The sequence below is a fragment of the Lynx rufus genome, unplaced genomic scaffold (assembly GCF_022079265.1).
Source record: "Lynx rufus isolate CCGP_SWC_20201006 ecotype Redwood Valley unplaced genomic scaffold, mLynRuf1.p SCAF_2, whole genome shotgun sequence".
Taxonomy (NCBI): domain Eukaryota; kingdom Metazoa; phylum Chordata; class Mammalia; order Carnivora; family Felidae; genus Lynx; species Lynx rufus.
The window spans coordinates 67377577-67398281 of record NW_025814834.1 but is presented as its reverse complement, the minus strand read 5'-3'; the positions used below and the strand labels follow the sequence as shown (position 1 = coordinate 67398281).

Here is a 20705-nt window from a genome sequence, read left to right as displayed (position 1 = left end):
CAAACATTAAACTAATGTTGTTGGCATTCTGCATGACATTTTTATTTTCCAGGACAAGCTCATGATGTTTTTGTCGGTAAAGTAGCTATTGAATAGTATATTTAAATTCCTCCCTTTGATTTTATTCATAGGCCTGAAGACCATTGTAGGGGCCCTGATCCAGTCAGTGAAGAAGCTCTCTGATGTAATGATTCTGACCGTGTTCTGTCTGAGCGTGTTTGCACTAATAGGACTACAGCTGTTTATGGGCAACCTGCGGAATAAATGTTTGCAATGGCCCCCAGATAATTCATCCTTTGAAATAAACATCACTTCCTTCTTTAATAACTCATTGGATGGGAATGGTACCACTTTCAATAGGACAGTGAGCATGTTTAACTGGGATGAATACATTGAGGATAAAAGTAAGATATACTTTTAACCATTAAGTTGTTTAGTTCTTTAAATATTAAAAAATACATATAGTAGAAATTGTCTCCATTTTAATGTAAACCAAATGGCTTAACCAATTTAGATAACACATGCAATACAGAAATCAAATGATATTTATGATATGAGATGATAATGATATTTTACTGCTTTTTTAAACCCTTACCTATCTTATCAATCAGTATGATCAAAGTTACCACTCGAAAATGTATCTTTTCCTAAACCAGTGTGGAAAGCAATACAATTTTATGTTGCATAAACAAAAAAAATATTGGCTAGGCATTAATCAGGAGTTTTCAGTCACGTAGTAAATAAACCAGTAGTTTGAACTATTCAGTGTATTGTGCTTAAGTGCATTGTTAAGAAGACTGGGGAAAAATAATCTGGCCCTATTCAGTTGACTCATTATATGTATTGCGTGCATATGATATGCCTGAAAATAGAGAAGTCACTCACCGAGATGAAAATCTAAATTTTTGTACTCATCAGAAATTTAAGCAACCCCAATCCAGCCATTCGCTTATTGATAATAGGAAAGCATAAACTCACACCCAACTTCTGTTATTCCAATTTATCCTTTTGGTGTCAGTCATTGTTTTAGAGTTGTTTATCAGTATAGTTTGATTATATTTAGGGATGGACATCAGAATAAACATACAATATCATATACTTCAATATAATTTCTTATCATTGAAGCCAGCCTCTCTGAAATTTGGATGTCCAAGTTCCTCCCTCTCCATATACAATTAGCTAGCCAATTTCCATTGGTCCTTAGATTATCACTATTCCACTGGGATACTTGTTCTAAGGTATCCTTCATGGTTTTTAGAACCATGTGAAATTTTATCCTTTCCCAAATTATATTCATCTTTTAAGAGTAAATATTCTTAGGAGGATTTCTATCACAGAAGTTAAGATTCATTGGATAAATAAAAAATTTTAAATATTATTTATGGGGTTTCCTATTTATTAATATTATAATAACAGCACAATAACAATATTTGCACATAAATCTTTTCTCTTTTCCTGATTGTTTTCTTCAGATAAACTTCTATTAATAGAATATTGGGAAAGGGGGAGGGCAGGGAAAGGCAGTGTCAAAGGGTATAACCAGATTAAGGCTATGGAGACAGAGTGTCAAATTGCTCTCAGAAGAGATCATACCACTGTAAACTCCTTACACAGTGGTCACCTTACTGAACTCCCCTTAATATTGACTGTGACTGTATTTTAAAACCCTTTGGTAGCAAGAAAAGTGTATCTTCTTGTTCCTTAATTTTAATTGCAGTAGAATTTTTAAACTATGTTTATTAGTATCATTAGCAAGTTATATATTTCATAAAATGTGAATTACCTGTTGATTTTTTTACTCAGTTCATCAAGTGATAGTATATTTTGGAGAATTCACATGAATTCTTTCATTTATCAAGCACATTAGCATTTTGTCTTCTTTGGCAAATATAGTTTCTTTTTCATCTTATTACTTGTTTTTGATATTTAAGTGATTTTCACTTCTAGTCATCAAATTTGTTTTCAGTTTTCTCTACTTAAGTTTAGAAAATGCTTCTTAGTTCAGAGATCGTAAAACTATTCATTTAGATATTCTGCATGTAAAGCAGCCCCCCATATATTCTACATAAAAAAACACTTACAAAGCTTATATATTAAATTAATGGACTTGTTTTTAAATCTTCAATCTTTAAAAATCTGGAAATATTTTTTGGTACATATTGTGAGGTGAACTCTAAAACGTTTTACAAAACTATGACCCAGGTTTCCCTGCATAATATGTTAGGGTATTCCTTCAACATAGGCTTTAAGTAGTCCTAAATACAATAAATTTTTTGTGGGTACATGTATGTGTTTTAATGTTTCTGTGTTGGTGTGCTTTTGTATGAGAATATGTAAATATGTATGTTTATGTATGTGCTTGTTTTATAAGATCATCTTTGCAAATTATTGAGGTTATATATAGGTATTCCCTAAGAATAGAAATTAGATAGGAGCACCTGGGTGGCTCAGTCGGCTGAGTGTCCCACTTTGGCTCAGGTCATGATCTTGCAGTTCATGAGTTCGAGCCCTGCATGGGGCTTGCTCAAGCTTTCAGGGCATAACCCGCTTCAGATGTTCTGTTCCCCCCCCCCCGCCTTGTCCCTTCCCTGCTTGCTCTCTCTCTCTCAAAAATAAATAAACATTTTAATTTTTTTAAAAAAAGAATAGAAATTAGATATACTTAGAAAATTATATATCTTCAAAGAAACAAGTTTATTCTGTTCCTTTGAAAGACAGTAATCATGCCAAAATCCAAAACACAATACTTATATAGAGCATCATAGAAAGAAAAAACACCTAAGCCACTTTTCACAGGAAATTAACTTAAAACTGGGAGGAAAAAAAAATGTCTGAATCTATTTCGAGTCCAGGAAAAAAAGTACTTATAAAGTAAAATTTTACTTGCATGGAAGCACTTTAGAACAACAAGGCATCCCTTTCTCTCACTTTTTGTGCCAACCAGCCTTAATTTGGCAACTCTTTTTTTTTTTTTAACCATCCCAAGCAATTTGAGTTTATATTTGCAATAAATGCTGATATGAGAATATTATATAGTTATTCATTCCCCCAGCCCCAAATTATTTTTAAACATTTTCTAAACATTTATTTAATTGAAGACTTTGTATTTTGGTATTTGTTTAGTATTCAGTTATTATTGAAATATTTTCATTCAGCCCATATACATATTTATTATTTTATCCATTTCATTATGGTTGAAAAAATTGTAAGGTTTATTACCTAAACACAATGGCTGAAGTGTTTTGAGGGCTTTTTTAATGATTCTTTCAATTCCTCCCTCTTTAAATAGGTCACTTTTATTTTTTGGAAGGGCAAAATGACGCTCTGCTTTGTGGCAACAGCTCGGATGCAGGGTAAGTGATGTTTCGTATTGAGTTTCAGTCCACACTGCTCCATCAGCCTCAATAACTCGCCACCTCCCACCCACCCAGCCCTCGCTCACTCCTCATTCAGGGCCCTCCATAAATTCTACTTCACGCTGATTCTCAAAATAGCTGAAATAAGTGTGGATTCTCACCTCCTTCACACACTCATATGCGGCAATTATTTTTCCATACTAGGTCACAGCTAATCTTCCAAATTAGTTAAATGGAAAATTGAAAAAGCAGTACATATGTATTAGAAGATTAAGTTAATGGAATTCATAAGCATGTACTTTTGTAAGTGTGATATTTTTTATATGCTAATGTAGTCTCCATGGCTTCAGATGTAAGATCTCTGAAGATAATGACAGTATCTGAGTCATGGTGAGTGTATGTCGAGCATCTTTTAGCAAAGTGGTTAAGAGCATAGACTGGGAAGTTTGCATGGATTCAAGCCTGACTCCGCCAAATAACATATACCCTCTCTGTGCCTTAGTTTCTTCATGTGATAAATGGTTAGTATAATAGAATTGCTATGAGAATTAAATGGATTAGCGAATAGTTATTATAGCACTCAATATGTGCTTTTGATTATTATGATTGATGTGTGAATATTTGTTATTAAGAAGTATTGCACTTGGGGGGCGCCTGGGTGGCTCAGTCCGTTGAGCGTCTGACTTCGGCCCAGGTCATGATCCCACACTTTGTGGGTTGGAGCCCCTCATGAGGCTGTGTGCTGACAGGCTCAGAGCCTGGAGCCTGCTTTCAGATTCTGTGTCTCTCTCTCTGCCCCTCCCCCACTCTGTCTCTCTATTTCCCCCAAATAAAAAACATTAAAAAAAATTAAAAAAAAAAGAAGTATTGCCCTTGGAGCTAAAGCCGAGGAAGATTCAGAGAAATAATTACCTTCCCCTATTTCCCAAGAATTTAGAATCACAAAAGAATTCTAATGTTTTTTCAATGGAAGATGATATTGTGGCTATTAATAATTAATACCTGTAGCAAAATTTCCAATGGCTTTACATTTGACTCATATGATAAATATTGTGCTGCCTTTATCTCCAAATCCCAGTGATAAGTAAAACAAACTAATTTTAATTCCTTGTCTGTAATACTAAGTGCTTTACATATGATATCTTATTCAATGCTTATATATTTACAAGGCAATTTCTGGGGCGCCTGGGTGGCTCAGTCGGTTAAGCGTCCGACTTTGGCTCAGGTCATGATCTCACGGCTCGTGAGTTCAAGCCCCACGTCGGGCTCTGTGCTGACAGCTCAGAGCCTGGAGCCTGTTTCAGATTCTGTGTCTCGCTCTCTCTCTCTGACCCTCCCCCGTTCATGCTCTGTCTCTCTCTGTCTCAAAAGTAAATAAATGTTAAAAAAAAATTATTTACAAGGCAATTTCGATTATTAGCCCTTTCTTATAAATGAGGTGCCTGAAGATTAGCAAAGTTAGGAAATTTACCTGAGATCATGTAGCCCAGAAGCGTCAGGCACAATATTAAGGCCAGGTTTGGCTTAATCATTAAGGACATAACTATGAAATCTTCAATATGCAAAGTCATTCCCTCCTCTCCATGTGCCCTCACCCATCCTTCCATCACCCCTTTTCCCTACTCACACACACACATACACACACACACACACACACACAGACTCACTCTGCCTCTAGATATCTTCAGTGAAAATCAATTTTTCCCTGTAGGCTTATTTTTCTGATCACGTCTGTAAGTCCCAGAAGATATTAATCATGATGTGATTGCTTTTATATGGAGACATGGTAAATATAATGACAATTAGGAATCACAGAGTAATCCACAAAGAGTCTTAATATATTCTGTTATTATGTAAATCAGCCCACATAGTAGTGGGTTAAGTGCTGGGTAAGTTGAGAGAAATCCATTTTCCCTAGTGTCATATAAAATAGATATTGGCGTCTATAAAAACAGGGAAGTCAGCCTGCAGACTTTCAGTCCTGACTTTCTTTTAATCTAATTACAGCCAATGCCCAGAAGGATACATCTGTGTGAAGGCTGGTAGAAACCCCAACTATGGCTATACAAGCTTTGACACCTTTAGTTGGGCTTTCTTGTCCTTATTTCGTCTCATGACTCAAGACTTCTGGGAGAACCTTTACCAACTGGTGAGAACAGATAAAATGATTCTTCTGGGAGGCATGAAATACCGAGATCAAGAGAATTGCTATAAAAGCTGTAACATCTATATAAAATTTCATAAATATCTCTTACATTTTTGCAGACACTACGTGCTGCTGGGAAAACATACATGATATTTTTTGTGCTGGTCATTTTCTTGGGCTCATTCTACCTGATAAATTTAATCCTGGCTGTGGTGGCCATGGCCTACGAGGAACAGAATCAGGCCACCTTGGAAGAGGCAGAACAGAAAGAGGCTGAATTTCAACAGATGCTCGAACAGTTAAAAAAGCAACAAGAGGAGGCTCAGGTATAGTTAGCAAGCATGGAGCTCTTTTGTGCTTGTTGATCTCAGTCCTCTGACCACACCGGTGAGGACAGTGGCATTTAGTACACAAAATCAGTAGTGGATAAAAGTGACATTTGAAACATGTCATATGTGTTTGGTGTTAAAAGCCTGTTAGGTTTTTAGGAGATTATTATTTTATGTTGATGATTACTGTCAATCTGATGGCATCAACACATGGAGAATTTATAATTGCTTTGTTGACTTTTTTTTTCTCCCTTGTGACTCCTCATTTGCTCAAGCTCACAAAGTACTTAAACCTACATGCTGAGCATTTCCTTAATGTTTCTGGGGAAGAGGAATTTGTTCTAGTTACTTCTTCATTAGTGTCACTAGAGGTGGGAAAGGTCAGAAAACCAGAGTCAAGCTCAGAAGGTTATTTCCTAGCATCTGAAAAAACAAAGACCTATTTAATATTTATTTTTTATTTGAAGGGTGCTTAATGCAAGTTTATGGATTGCATAAGAAAAATGCTGGTGTATAAATACAGTAAATCACTACATGCTTTGCCTCCTATCCTGTAAAAATAATTTAATTTGGATTTGATAAGACTTCAGAATAAGGCAAGAATTGCTCCAAATTATATTTCCTTGACTTAATGGCATTAGCTAATCCAATTGCCTATTTTTGGATTTTCTTGGATCTTAACTATAGTTACCTTTTAATACTGAGTCTCCTAAATATTTAATAAAGGTCAGATAGATAAAATATACTGGGGTAACAGCAGCAACATAGAACACCATATCTTTCCAAAAACTGTGCTGTTATAATTTAGAAATTCATTCAGAGGCCATGATCTGGGATTCCCTTATATATGATATGTAACGTGTTTTTGTTGTAATTTCTTAGTGAAATACTCAAGTGAGAGAGGGGGGAAATTTTATTAAAATAAAAATATTTGGTTGAACTAAATTCACTAATTTAGAAGGGTGCCAAAAGTGACTGTCAAGTGGAAGTGTGATGGATCAGGTTGAAATAGGAAACCTTTAATTCTTGAATTCTTTCCTTCTTAAAATAGTGGTTAAGTCACAGAAAACTGTGTTATGATAGTTGAACGTCTTGCTCATATTATTGAATAATTAGAGAGCATATGGAGAGGCCAGAGCTTGAAAGTTTCCATCAAAGTCACATGTATCATCTTCCACGTGTCTATTGACTTTAATTCTTCAATTGGTCTACTGACAATGCGTTGTTTTCCAACATATGGACCAGAATGGAGAATTGTTTTTCAAGATCGTATTCATGATACTAAAAGTAAATTAAGCAGTAAACATGGATAGAGTTTCGCAAGGTTTGTATGCAACTACCATTTACCACATGCCCTTCCAGGCAGCAGCTGCGGCAGCATCTGCTGAATCAAGAGAGTTCAGTGGTGCCGGCGGGATAGGCGTTTTCTCAGAGAGTTCTTCAGTAGCATCAAAGTTGAGCTCCAAGAGTGAAAAAGAGCTGAAAAACAGAAGGAAGAAAAAGAAGCAGAAAGAACAGTCTGGAGAAGAAGACAAAGAAGACGGAGTCCGCAAATCGGAATCCGAAGACAGCATAAGAAGAAAAGGTTTCCGTTTTTCCTTAGAAGGAAGCAGGCTGACATATGAAAAGAGGTTTTCTTCTCCACACCAGGTAAAGATATTATTAGCTTACACAAATTGCGTTTTCGTAGCAAGCCATGTTTTAAAGATACGCCAGCAGTTGGTAGAAATAACGCTGTCTTACCCCTGGATGGCACAGTGCTTTCAGAATTGTAATGATCCCTCAGAGACTTTGTGAGTTTTGTGACTTTTGGAATCCCAAGAAAGCAGTTTTAGAGCGTAGATCCCCACTGAGCTTGGGAAGGTTTGTGGTTTTGAGGTTTTGTTGAAGACTCAAACATCTCGGGGCAAGTTTCCACATGAGAAATTCTCAGCAGATGGTTCCCATCCGTTTTTAGCTATGCTGCTGTGCCTGGACCCAGTGACTATGGGCTTTCTGAGTGGCAGGTTCCTAGAAGTGAACTGTGTATTCTTTCAGACCATCTGTGTGGTTGTTCCCATTCACATACAAACCTCATTGGAAGAATCATTCTTCAGACCCTCATTTCAAGGGGAACTGAAGCAAAATTTTTCTAGAAGTGTAGCCAAAATTGTTAGGTGGAAATGCACTGAGGAATATTTATGACACTAAATAAATAGTGGTGTTGAGTGGCACTTGATTATCTGTCTCATGTTTAATGTGGGATTCGCCCTGAACGAATACCTTGATTCTACAGTGCAGTAAATGTTCACTGGATGCCTGTGGCTTATGTACTAACACAAGCTGTGGAAACTTTGAAATTTAGGATCCTTAAATTTTGAAATTACCAAGAGAATTACCAGGAATACGGGTTCTCAGAAGACAATTTCACCAGTGGTGAAACCTTAGTATCTATACAGTAACAAAGACAATTAGAACAACACTGATAGATAGGGGTGCCTGGGTGGCTTAGTCGGTCGAGCACCGGACTTCAGCTCAGGTCATGATCTCACGGTTTGTGGGTTCAAGCCCCACGTCAGGCTCTGTGCTGACAGCTCAGAGCCTGGAGCCTGCTTCAGGTTCTGTGTTTCCCTCTATCTCTCTGCCCCTCCTCAGCTCTCTCTCTCAAAAATAAATAAACATTAAAAATTTTTTTAAAAAGAACAACAATGATAGACAAAGTGCATTGCAGCTTTCAATATAAATTTGTTTAAATCTGTCACTGCAGCCCTGAGCAGGTACCATAATCATCACCCCAAACTACAGATGTGAAAAGAAAGAGAAGGCTGTATTCTTTGTCAAGTGCTTGTTTTATTCTTGGCATTCTTTTTACATTATCATAATTAATACTAACAGCTCTGCATCATATTACTTTCACTATTTATCAGGCCCTGTGAAATTAAATAACTGCCCAATGTCATATAGTTATTAAGGGTTCAGGTGGTATTCAAATTTGATATGATACTGAACCACCTGAACTTTCCACTTTATCAGCCCAACCTGAAAGAGTATTTAAGAAAACTGATAAGGCAACTTACCATTTGATTTCACTAAAAAATTAATATATAGGATTTTAGTTGTTCTTCATACATTTTATAGTATAGAGTCTCACAAAAACTTATATTTAATAGGTGTAAAATTTTTATAGGTCAACTTGATTCATTCCAAGTCCAAATAACATTATGACATGGGCTAGATTAAAGGATTAGTGGGGTTTAGTTCATATTTAAAATAGAATTTGGTTTTAATATCTGCACTTTATACTCATTCTCGTTCATGTTGTCATAATCATTATGATTTAATTAGTGGAGACATTAATCTTAATAAATGTGAATTCCTTAAAAATCAGATTCCCTTTTTACAGCATCTTCATTTTGGAAAGAAAGGAAAGGAAGAAGGTAGAAAGGGAGGAAGGGAGAGAGGAAGGAAGAGAGAAAGGAAGGAAGGGAGAGAAGGAGGAAAGGAGGGAGAGAGGGAAGGGGTTTCAAAATAAAATAAATTTTACTAGAGGTAAAATTGCCCAAATTTGAAAGAGCAAATCACCAGGTGCCACAGAGAGTCTCTTTAATTTGCTTTATTTCAAATCCAGTAGAACTAATTCTAGGTGAAAGCATGAAGCCTGAAAAGATTAAGTTTTGACCTGCTTATTTCTATAAATTTTGCTCATGGATTTCCCCAGTACTGTCTTCTTTGTAACTATTTCCTAGCTAGCTGGGCATGATAAGTGATCACTGACTTATACAACATGCACCATCTGGATCACACTGATACTTGTTTCTTAAATGGTATCCATATTTTTAAAAAGTGAAAGACTTTCCTTTCATCTGATAAGTAGTCAAACAAATAGCTAAGAAGATGGAGAGGCAGAGAGAAAGAGGAAGAGGGAGAGAAAGAGAAAGGGAGGAAGAGGGGAGAGAGACAGGGAGAATCCTGAATTTATACTAATCCCACTCTCCAAATCCCTGGAAGTAATACTGAAAATATCAAGCGAGGTAGAGGTTCTTAACCTGGGTACAGTGATGAAAGGTCCATTTTTAGATTTTTTGAAAGCCCAAGACCCCAAAGTATTAAAACTATTGTTTTGTGGTAGCATGATGGAAAGGCAATTGTGTTGGTAACCATTTATACTTTCATATTAATATATATATTATATACATATATAGTATATATAATGTAGGCTTTTATTGCAAGATTATAATTTTTCAGTACAGTAGGTGGATTGTATGAAATATTTCTTAGGCTTCAGTTTGATTTTTTAGTATGGGAGAGGGGAGAGAAAAATCAACAGAACAGTCTCTAATCAAGTCTCAAGACAATCTGGACATTTTATTTTGAAACCTTTACAAGATATAGTCGGCCTTCTTAAGTTTTGCTTTTTAGAGATTCATTTGTTATGGCAGATTTTTCTTATTGGCCATCCTTTATTTGAAGTGCAGCATTTGATTGTTATGGATTCATATAATTAATGCAAGCAGTAAAAGTTGATGCTAGCGGATGGGGCACAATTGTTTTTCATACAGCCATCTCATGTAAACTGTGCTCTTGTATGGCATAATTCACCTTTGAATTTGGAGAAATTTTGTGTGCAATTTTATAACATATCTCCCTCCAATCCTTCTATTGGCTCTGAATGGAGTACTTATAGCTAAAATATAAGCTCTTAGTAAGAGTGATAATATAATTTCTACCTTCTTATTGCCAAGCATTTCTTATCTTTTGAGCTGACAATAACCAGTATGTCACAGATCCTGTAATTCTTATGTTTTTATAGCTAAATCAAAATATCTTGTGAAAAGAGCAAAAGGAGATGAAAGAAATTGGGTAGTCCAAGAGAAATTTTAAAAATAATTACTTGTATGGAAAACAATAAAGGAAAGAAGGAATTTAACTAATGAAGTTGGAACTAAGATGAAAAAATTTGGGAACAGGAAAAGTAGAAATGACTTCTGTTGGAGGAGCAGATCAGTCTCTTTAAATGTGCTTCTTTGTGAGGGCACCTGGGTGTCTTAGTCAGTTGAGCATCTGACTTCGGCTCAGGTCGTGATCTCATGGTTTGTGAGTTTGAGCCCCGCATTGGGCTGTGCGCTCACAGCTCGGGGCCTGGAGCCTGCTTTGGATTCTGTGTCTCCCCCTCTCTCTGTCCTTCCCTAGCTTGTGTGTGGGCTCTCTCTCTCTCTCTCTCTCTCTCTCAAAAGTAAAGAAACATTAAAAAATAAGTAAATGTGCTTCTTTGTGTAAATGAATAGAATCCCATAACATAAGAGAGTGTTTAAAGTTTATAAATGTTTTGTAGATGTTTATTGACGTTACTGAGAAACATTATTCTTTAGCTAAAAAGAAAATCAAAAGCAGACTTGTTGGTCAGGGAATATGAACTGTATATAGGTACAAAATAATTTTAGTTAGCTTTAAATCCTTTGGAGAGAAAAAGATCAAACTAATAATATTGAAATGATGAAATCAGTATTCTTTCTATTAATAATCATAGAACTCTAACTCAAGTCAGCCTAAATAAAAAGAGACCTGATTAAATCAGATAGATAATATCTGTGAGTAGCTTTGGGCATAGCTGGATTCGAGGGCTCAAAACACGTTATGGCCAAGCATTTCTCCATATTTCAGCCCGGGTTTCTCCAACACAGTGGCAAGATTCCCACTGCAAGTTCAAACTTCTAGTCAATATTCTTAGCACCCCCAATTGAAAATGTACCTCTTTTCCCAACAATTGTAAAAGAAAGAAGTGGCTGTCAATGGACCAAGCAGGGTCCCCTGCCCATCTTTACACGATTCTCTATGGAATACCCTCATTGGCTAGGCCTGGGTCATGGTCTTGCCTCAACATTATTGTCAAGGATAATCAGGATACTGTTGACAGAAGAAGGAGAAGTGGATATCCGATGAGCAAAAGTGTTTATCACAGTAAAGTTATAAACGTAGACTAGTAATAAACAGGAAGTGATTAATTGTGTTCAAGGCTGCTATGCTTAATAATCAAGGTAAACTGCATGGTGGCAGTGACAATGTAGCCATTTAGAAACCTGGGTAATGACTGTGACCAAATACTTAGTGAAAACCAGGTTTTTGTGAATATGGTACTCTTCAGATTTCTTGAGAGACAGAAGAGTGAAAATCAGGGAATGAATCATAAAGTTCTCAGCTTGATTTGTTTAATTTATTCATGAAGACTTTATAAAATATGCAAAGGGAAGGGGGAAAGCTGCTCCTTGTACTATAATTAAACAGACTTACCAGCAAGCTTGATTTTATTTTCCTCTGTGGTAAGGTCTGCATCAGGGTGTGGTCGCTAGTGAGCTCTTGGTGTATTTTTGGCTTCAAAGGATCTAAATGTAGGTGTATATGCAATTGCTTTCCATTGGCTTGTTAAGTGAGGCTGGCTTCTAGAATAGGGTCTAGCAAAAAAATCTGTTCTAGTGCCAATAATGGGACAAAACAATGTTGAGGGGTATTTGTGACTGTCTTACGGCATGTGTAAAATAGAAGAAAATGGCGGAAAATTTAAAAAATGAAGGAAGGGAGAAAAAGGGAAAGCAAATCAAAAAGAGGTGGGCCTAGCAGAGAGTGCCAGAACACCACGAGCAGTGAGCACAGGGTCCCATGGTTCCACTCATCCAATGACTTGGCATTAAGCAAGTCAACAAATCTGAAACAACAAGTTAAGTCTCATGTATTTCTGAATGACCGCTCTTAACTCCTTTCATCTGTGTTTCGTTTGCTTTCTTGTTATTCCTAGTCTTTATTGAGCATCCGTGGCTCCCTTTTCTCTCCAAGACGCAACAGTAGGGCGAGCCTTTTCAGTTTCAGAGGTCGAGCGAAGGATATTGGCTCTGAGAATGACTTTGCCGATGATGAGCACAGCACCTTTGAAGACAATGACAGCCGGAGAGACTCTCTGTTTGTGCCACACCGACACGGAGAGCGGCGTCACAGCAACGTCAGCCAGGCCAGCCGCGCCTCCCGGGTACTCCCCATTCTGCCGGTGAACGGGAAGATGCACAGCGCCGTGGATTGCAACGGAGTGGTGTCCCTGGTGGGGGGGCCTTCTGCTCTCACGTCTCCAGCTGGACAACTCCTTCCAGAGGTGAGGCCAGTGAAAACTGCAGCCACTGGGAAGGGACCTGTGTGGTGTAGGCGGGAGGATTGTTTGATTTCCACATGCAAGAATTTTGTAAGGTCAGTTGTTAGGGTTGGTTCAGTCCAGCTGTGAACTTCTTTTGTCAAATTGTTCTATTTAGAGTTTTCTACAAATTAATTAAAAATACAAGTTGGGTCTCATAAAATCTAAATAGAAGTATTCATCATAAAACGGGAAGAAGAAAAAGATATACTCAGAGGCCCAGGCGTGTGAAACTTGCCAAAAAGCACAGCAATAACCTATCAAACATAATGTTTAATTAATATAATAGAACATTAATATGATAGAATGAAATGCAAGAGATTATATACTCAGCTTAAGGATCTTGTTACTACGGTCCCATCAAAAGGAGAATTTGATACTTCACTTGAAGTAGATACTATCATTAAAGACGTCTAAATCCTGCCCTGCAACATTCTTTTTCTTTGCAGGTCAGAGTACTGTAACATGTTTAGCACCCACTCAAACGACCCCAGCCATTGTACCTTTGTGTGGCAAAGAAGTCACTCAAAGTACCTGGTAGGGTCATGTATTGTCATTTTTAGAACAGATTTCAATTTTCTATATTACTATCATGATTTCTTTATGTAAACAAAGAGACTGTAAGTCAAGAATATAAAAAAGAGTTTTGACTAAAGGATATATTAGGATAAGGATATAATAAGGATATATTATTGACATTTTCATTTGTAAAACATAAGGTGCTTTTAAGCTTTAGTATTAAATTAGAATTTAGTCGCTGACATAAAAGTATTCAAGCCATGTCATTTGGTTGTATTTTATAGTTTGCCAAATCATATTAAAATCTTCTTTGTATGCCTTTTTTAATACAATCGCATTTATTATAGTTGGACAAACTCTTTAAGCCACAATAAAATCATACAGAGTCAGCTTTTAGTCACCTAGTAGAGGAACTTCTTAACTTGGGTTACAGAATTAGCCATTGATCACTTTTTTTCCCATGGCCTCTGTCCCACTTTCTCCCAAAGAAATGTCCAAGCTTCCTGGATTCAGATAAAATTGTGAAAAAGTAGAACACTGCAGTGAAGGAACCAGGAAGAATGGAGAAAGAATATCAACGTCTCTTAAAAAATAATCGTAGCTGTGTACCAGACACTGTCCAGAGCACTTTACATGTATTAGTTCATTAAGTCCTCACCACAACCCTTTATCATAGTTACTAATATTATCCCCATTTTACAGAGGAGGAAACTGAGGCCTGTGCATGGTGGAACTAAGATTTGACCCCAGGTATGCTGGCTACTAAACCTACATTCTATCCATTCTTCAGTATTGCCTTCCTTTGATTTTTTTTTAACTTTCTTAAATGGACAATAAGAAATTGCTAAGGAGGTAAACATTTTCATTTTAATCCAGTGTTTCTCAAAATATACTACTTCACACTCAGACTACCTGCATCAGAATTCCCTGGAATGCTTCTTAAAAATGGAGATACCTCATTTCCCTCTCCCCCAACCCCTGGCAACCACCATTCTGCTCTGCTTCTGTGAGTTTGATGGTCAAAGGGTACAAAATTTTCATTAAGCAAGATAAATAAGTTCTGGATATTTGTGGAGCATTGTGCCTATAAGCTAATGATACTGTATTGTATACTTAAAATTTTGCTAAGATGATAGATCTTGTGTTAAGTGTTCTCACAAATAATAACAGCAACAACAACAATAATAAAGGGTGTGGGAGGAGACTTTGGAAGATGTTGAAGTTGTTTGTGGCCTTGATAGTGATGATAATTCATGAGTGTATACTCATTGAATTGCATACATTAAATATATACGGCTTTTTACATGTCAGTCATTCCTCAATAAAGTGATTTAAGGGGAAAAAAAAATGGAGATTCCTGGGCTGATTGAGACTTACTCAGACTAAAAGACTGAAGAGAACCAAGTCAGGGAAAGTCCTTCCTTGACAAGCATCCCACATGATTCTTACACATAATAAAGTATGAGCATCACTGATCTTGATAAATGTTAATTGAACAAACAAAAACAAATCCACAACTTCTTTGCATAAATACAAAGAGAATCTCAGGAAATAGCATTTTCAGTAATTACTATAAAACTCCTGCCCTATCAGAGAGGGTAGGATAAATCTCTGAAGGCAATTTGGAACCCATTTGAAGCAGAGCTTAGCGAGATCCTTTTATTTCCCCCTCTGTCCTGTCCATTCTTCAATCCTGTGGTCAGGTGCTGAGAGGCAGGGCACTACCCTGTGGTGCAGCTGGAGCTGAAGGTGTAGATGAAGGAGTAGGTTTTCAGAGACTGCAGAGGGGGAAATGAGAATAGAAAATAAACAGCTGAAGGCACCTGGGTGGCCAGTCAGTTGAACATCTGACTTCGGCTCAGGTCGTGATCTTGGGGTCTGTGGGTTCGAGCCCCACATGGGGGTCTGTGCTGACAGCTCAGAGCCTGGAGCCTGCTTCGGATTCTGTGTCTCCCTCTTTCTCTGCCCCTCCCCTGCTCACACTCTTTCTCTCTCTCTCTCTCTCTCTCTCTCTCTCTCACTCAAAAATAAACATTTAAAAATTAAAAAGAAAAAGAAAAGAAACAGCTGAAGGCAAATGACCCCCTCCAAAGCACACAGTATCCTCTATACATAAATTCAATGGAAGCAATTTAACTTAAGAATTTCCTCAGTAATATCATTAGAGGTTCAGAAATCTATCATTAAAGATTAGACAGATCTAGGATTGTACATATAGTTCTCTATAGAGCAAAACAGATTAGATGAACTGGAAGTGACCTTTTTTTTTTCTCAAGACATTGTTTCTCTGACCAGGCCAAATATTTTAATTTTTGGGAGATAACCTTTTGATTTAAAGAGCTTTAGTTTCATCAGAGAAGGGTTATTTTTTCTCATTAATTTTATTTCTCTTCTATGGAAAATTGCTTTTAGAGTGACCTGTATAGATGTTTATCGCCATTAATGGCAATCGTATCAGTTAAGTGGAAACTTTGCTTTTGAATATGTCTACATTAGAGGTATGCAGATTAATAACATAATATTACTCATCCCACAGTAAAGTCAAAGTAGATGAACAGGACTCATATTGCTTTTTCAGAAATAGGGAGAATCCTCAGAGAACTAAAAATGACTTATTTGTTATTGGCCCTCAGATCTGCATTTGAAAAGTATGAGTTTTGCCCTTTCTTCCTGTGATAATTAATTTCATTGTTTGATCTCCTAAAGTAGGAATAAATTTCCACCCATGTTGAAATCTTGGTGAGTTTATTTTGGAATAGAAAATCATCAAATCATTTTATCATGGTTAAAAATCAAAGTTCCTAAAATTGGTGTTATTGCCTTAAATTAGAGTTTCAGTGCCAAGGATATGGGTTGTTTTGTGGATTTTTCTGGAGTTGTTTTGTAAATGTAAGACAGTTGCAGATTAGTTCTAATATTTTACTTTTATTGTTAAGGATGTTAGGAAATGCTACCTGTTGATAATGAACAAAAACATTTTACAAGTGGAATTCACATTTTAGGGGAACTGTTACTGATGAGTATTAGGGAAACCTTAAAACTTCTTTCCATACATTAAACCACATGAATATGTGTCTATAAAGGTCTAATAATTCAACCTGAGGGTAAATCAAGGAACAATGAGCTTGAATCTGAAGTCCTAGGTAAGATTGATTGGAATGCTAAAAGTCATCTGTATGATGGTAGGCATGATCCCTCCAGTCAAAAGCTCCAAGGGGGAGGAATTAAAGTCCAGCTTGATTGCAAACCCAGGCATCCCTGAAGGGTGAGAATCTGATGGGCTTTCAAACGCTTCCCAAGAATGATGATTCCAGCAATGTCTTAATGAGCTATTCTCATCTGGTGGACATTTAGTTAAGCAGCACCTATTATAGGAACGCTTTGGGTTTTGCTACCCTTAAGAGTAATAGTTATTTTATCTGAAATTTTATTTTCAGGGCACAACTACTGAAACAGAACTAAGAAAGAGACGATCCAGTTCTTACCATGTTTCCATGGACTTGCTGGAAGATCCTACGGCAAGGCAAAGAGCAATGAGTCTAGCTAGTATTTTGACCAACACTATGGAAGGTACGTCAAAAGCCTTACAGCAGAGCTACTTGGTGGTGCTTTGGTAATGATGAAAACAAAATACTTCCATAAATTCCAAGAAAATTCTTCCTGACCTTATACCATACCAGCATTATATCTCTTAGCAGATAAAAGTAAAATCCACATACAACACATAGATTGTACTATCTCGAATAGATTTTTACATTTAGTCTCCAGGAAGCTAATGCAAATTCAAGATATACTTGGAATACTGCTTTTGTAGATTAAATTCTAAACTGTTGAAGCTTGTTGTATGCATGACAATGAAAAGAGTAACATTATAAATATTTATTTTCATGATGATGCTAACCCATTTGAATTGTATTAACTGCTTAAGACACAAGTTATAAAGTCCTTGTATTTAACCAGAAATATAAATTAAAAATGTGGATTAGGATTCTATATTAACCTCTTTGAAGCATTTTTTTAAAGAATTTTTAGAACTACTCTTGCCTCTCTCTGACCAGAGTATTACAATATATCATCTCTTTATTTAGCTGCAGATTATATTTCTGAGTGGTTAACATACTGTTTAGACGTCTGGACCTTATAATGCCAAAATAAAGACTTTGGGGACAGCTTGATCTGTGATCTTCTTGGCTCTGCTACATGTTAAATGTGTTAATTTATGACTCTAAACCACAGTTTTTCCATCAGTAAAATGCAGATAATGAAGTTTAGGCATAAGATTGTTGTAAGAATTGAGACATCATATATAAAGCACCTATGTATCTGAATTTAGAAGGCAGTTAATAAATATTATCATTATTGTTTTATTTTCATTGTTTTTGTTAATTCACATTTGTGTCTTTCCATGCTGTAAGTGAATTTAAATATGAACTATCAACTTCAACTACTTGGAAAATACTTTCATATAAAATATATTCTATCCTCCTCCCTTACCCCCTTCTCCCTTCTCTCCCTATCTCTGTTATAACTCCCTCTTTCTGCCCTTTCCCAAGCTGTGTGTGTGTGTGTGTGTGTGTGTGTGTGTGTGTATGTGTGTGTAGACATGTCAAAGGAAAAAAAAAGAGAGAGATGGTGAATGAGAGATGAGGCATAGGCACATGGCTTTCTTATTGTTAGTTATAGTTTCTCTTGGTATTGGATGGATTCTTGGAATAATTCTTTTCTAGTCTGAATGCAAAGATCCTTTGATACTAATACCAGTACCAAAGCCTAAAAGTCACAGCCAGGAAAAACCCACAGTGTAGATGGCTGAATATATCACAGCCATGTCAATATTACAAGACCCAATTTCTATAATATCCTACTGCAGTATCAGAAATCTTTTCACTGATTTCTATGGAATATTAAACTCAGTACGTTCTTCTCCAACCTCGCCTGCGTTAGCTTGCACTCCCTCTTCTCCCCCAGCTGCCAGTAGCTTGCTCCTCCCTGTCCCTCCAGGTAAATCTTTTGAAGATTCTCTGGTCTTCTGCTCCTTGCCATAGCAAAACCACTGAGAGGAAGCTGCCAGTGGTTCTGCTACCGATGTCAGCAGCATGTCTGCTCCCTAAAGCAAGAAGTAGAGAAGGAGACAGGGTAAGTCTAAATCAACAGTCCTACTTTGCACTTCTGATACCATTAAGTTTGAGCTGACATAAGAAATTACTTGAAAAACATCAATCCACCACAAGATTGGACTTGTCCACTAATTAAGATATGGAGTTCAAAATGAGTGCACCCAAATGGCTCTCCATTGAAATGTATCTCAATGGAGTTGCCTAGGATGTCCTAGAAATATGTATAATTCAGGAAGCAGGAGATTGAGTGTTTGGTTTAATATCTGCAGAGCTTTGTGACTTTATACTTTTGTGAGGGACAATGGCAACATTTTCATTCTGTTTTTCGTTGGCTATATGGAATGTGGCATTGATCTATGTTGGTTGTTAGCAATACTTCACATACACATGCATACTAGAGCTGTCTTTAATATGGTCCTTCCTATTTTTGTTCCTGCTAACAGTAGAAAGGTTTCTTAAGTTGACATAATTTGCTTATTTGGGGATCTTCCTTCAAAGCTAATCATGGTTTAATTTACCCTCCTTTTTTTTTTCTTTTTTTTTTTTTTAACCAGGCTTGTTGATCCAGCTGGCTGGCATCTTTTGTTTTTCTTCTTTTGAACTACAGTCAAGTCTCCATTGTCCATGGTAATGAATAGCCTCCTATTTAATGAAATTGTTTGCTTTTCAAGTTTTAAATGCAAAAACCGCATAGAAATGTTTCCTGGTCACATCCATGGGAAGGATAGTGAGAGGGAAAGTTACAAACACCTGAGGAATTGAGGAGAGCCAACAAAATATCTAAACTGGGAAGTAAATGAATCCCACTGCGGATAATCCACACAGGAATAATGGAGAAATGGCTGTCGTTCTTTCATGACTGCTTTGTTTTGTTTTAAAATGTAAAATTATTTTTCTCTGTCTCTGTCTCCCTCTCTCCTGTCATTCTCTCTCCCTCTCTCTCTCTCTGGCATGAATAATTGAATGATTTTATTTTAGAACTAAAACAACTTTGTTCCACTTTTTCCTGGTGTCAAGATGAGCAACACTGGATGAATTTTCCCTTTTGAACTTTTCTCTGGTATATTTTTTTTCTACACAATTCCTGTTTGCTTCTTTTTATCTACTGAATGACAAGTAGCATTTTAAAAAATAACTTATTCTGACTACACATAGACCAAGAGTCATTATTTCATTTCTCTTTTGTTATTTACTGTAAATGACATCTTTTTATCTTCAGTATAAGCATGATGTTATGTAGGAGTCTTAAAAGCATCTATGCAATAACTGGTGATTAATCATTATGTTTTCCCTTTGATTTATACCTCAACTCTTCTTTATTATTTACACAATTACATATTAAGAGAAATAGAATAAACTGTGCACTTGAAGAATTTTAATACCTAAAGAGATCACTGAAGAATCTACCTCCAATAGACTTCTGTTAAAAATAATTGGGAAATTAATCTCCTAGAGGGAAGTGGTAAACTTACAGCATTAACTAATAATGAATGTTTATCAGCAAAACAAAAAAAATCATTAGCTGTGGTCATGTTTACCAATTCCATATGCTGTTTTCTCTCCCACAAAGTTTAGCTTCTAGTAAATTATACCAGGTTCGGAGGGATATTACAGTTGCTACTATAGTAATACTAAGGTAAATGATCAGAGTCAAATATGTCATGAATGAAAAAAGAATCTTTCCCTCTACTTTAGTGTTAAGAAATGGTGGTCTCATATTTAGCAGAGCAGGTAATCAGGTGTGAAGCAATAACACGGGCAGAAAACAAGTTCTCCAGTCTCTTCCCACTCAAGAGTTTATTAAAAGAACATCTTACCCAAGAAGATAGTAATCTCCCACTTCCTAATTCTCCAAAATTCTTTGCCACTATTTACCAAGTTTCAGTATTTTGAATATCACCTTAAAGAGCTGTGCAATCTCTCTTCTCTCTCCTATTTTTTAGTTGAAATGCTTCTTGAAACCATTGTACCTTTTTCTTAAATAATGTATTTTGATATGAAATTTTATAGGCTTGATACAATAATTACACATTTTAATACATTAAAATAAATTCACACCATGAAAATTTATGAGTTCTACATATG

The 20705-nt window shown here is 36.4% G+C and overlaps 1 protein-coding gene across 11 annotated transcripts in view; it reads left to right on the top strand.

The window, feature by feature from the left end:
• Positions 1-20705, top strand: part of LOC124515213 (sodium channel protein type 2 subunit alpha) — an 85671-nt gene that overhangs the window by 15899 nt on the left and 49067 nt on the right. For 5 of the 11 annotated variants that reach the window (XM_047083895.1, XM_047083889.1, XM_047083891.1 and 2 more), the window contains exons 6-12: positions 132-404; positions 3290-3353; positions 5364-5505; positions 5622-5828; positions 7194-7481; positions 12601-12948; positions 16941-17073. In XM_047083895.1, the coding sequence (XP_046939851.1) occupies positions 132-404; positions 3290-3353; positions 5364-5505; positions 5622-5828; positions 7194-7481; positions 12601-12948; positions 16941-17073 (1455 nt within the window). Of the gene's footprint in view, positions 1-131; positions 405-3289; positions 3354-5363; positions 5506-5621; positions 5829-7193; positions 7482-12600; positions 12988-16940; positions 17074-20705 lie in introns of all 11 variants that reach the window. The other 6 variants (XM_047083898.1, XM_047083899.1, XM_047083893.1 and 3 more) reach the window with 5 other exon arrangements.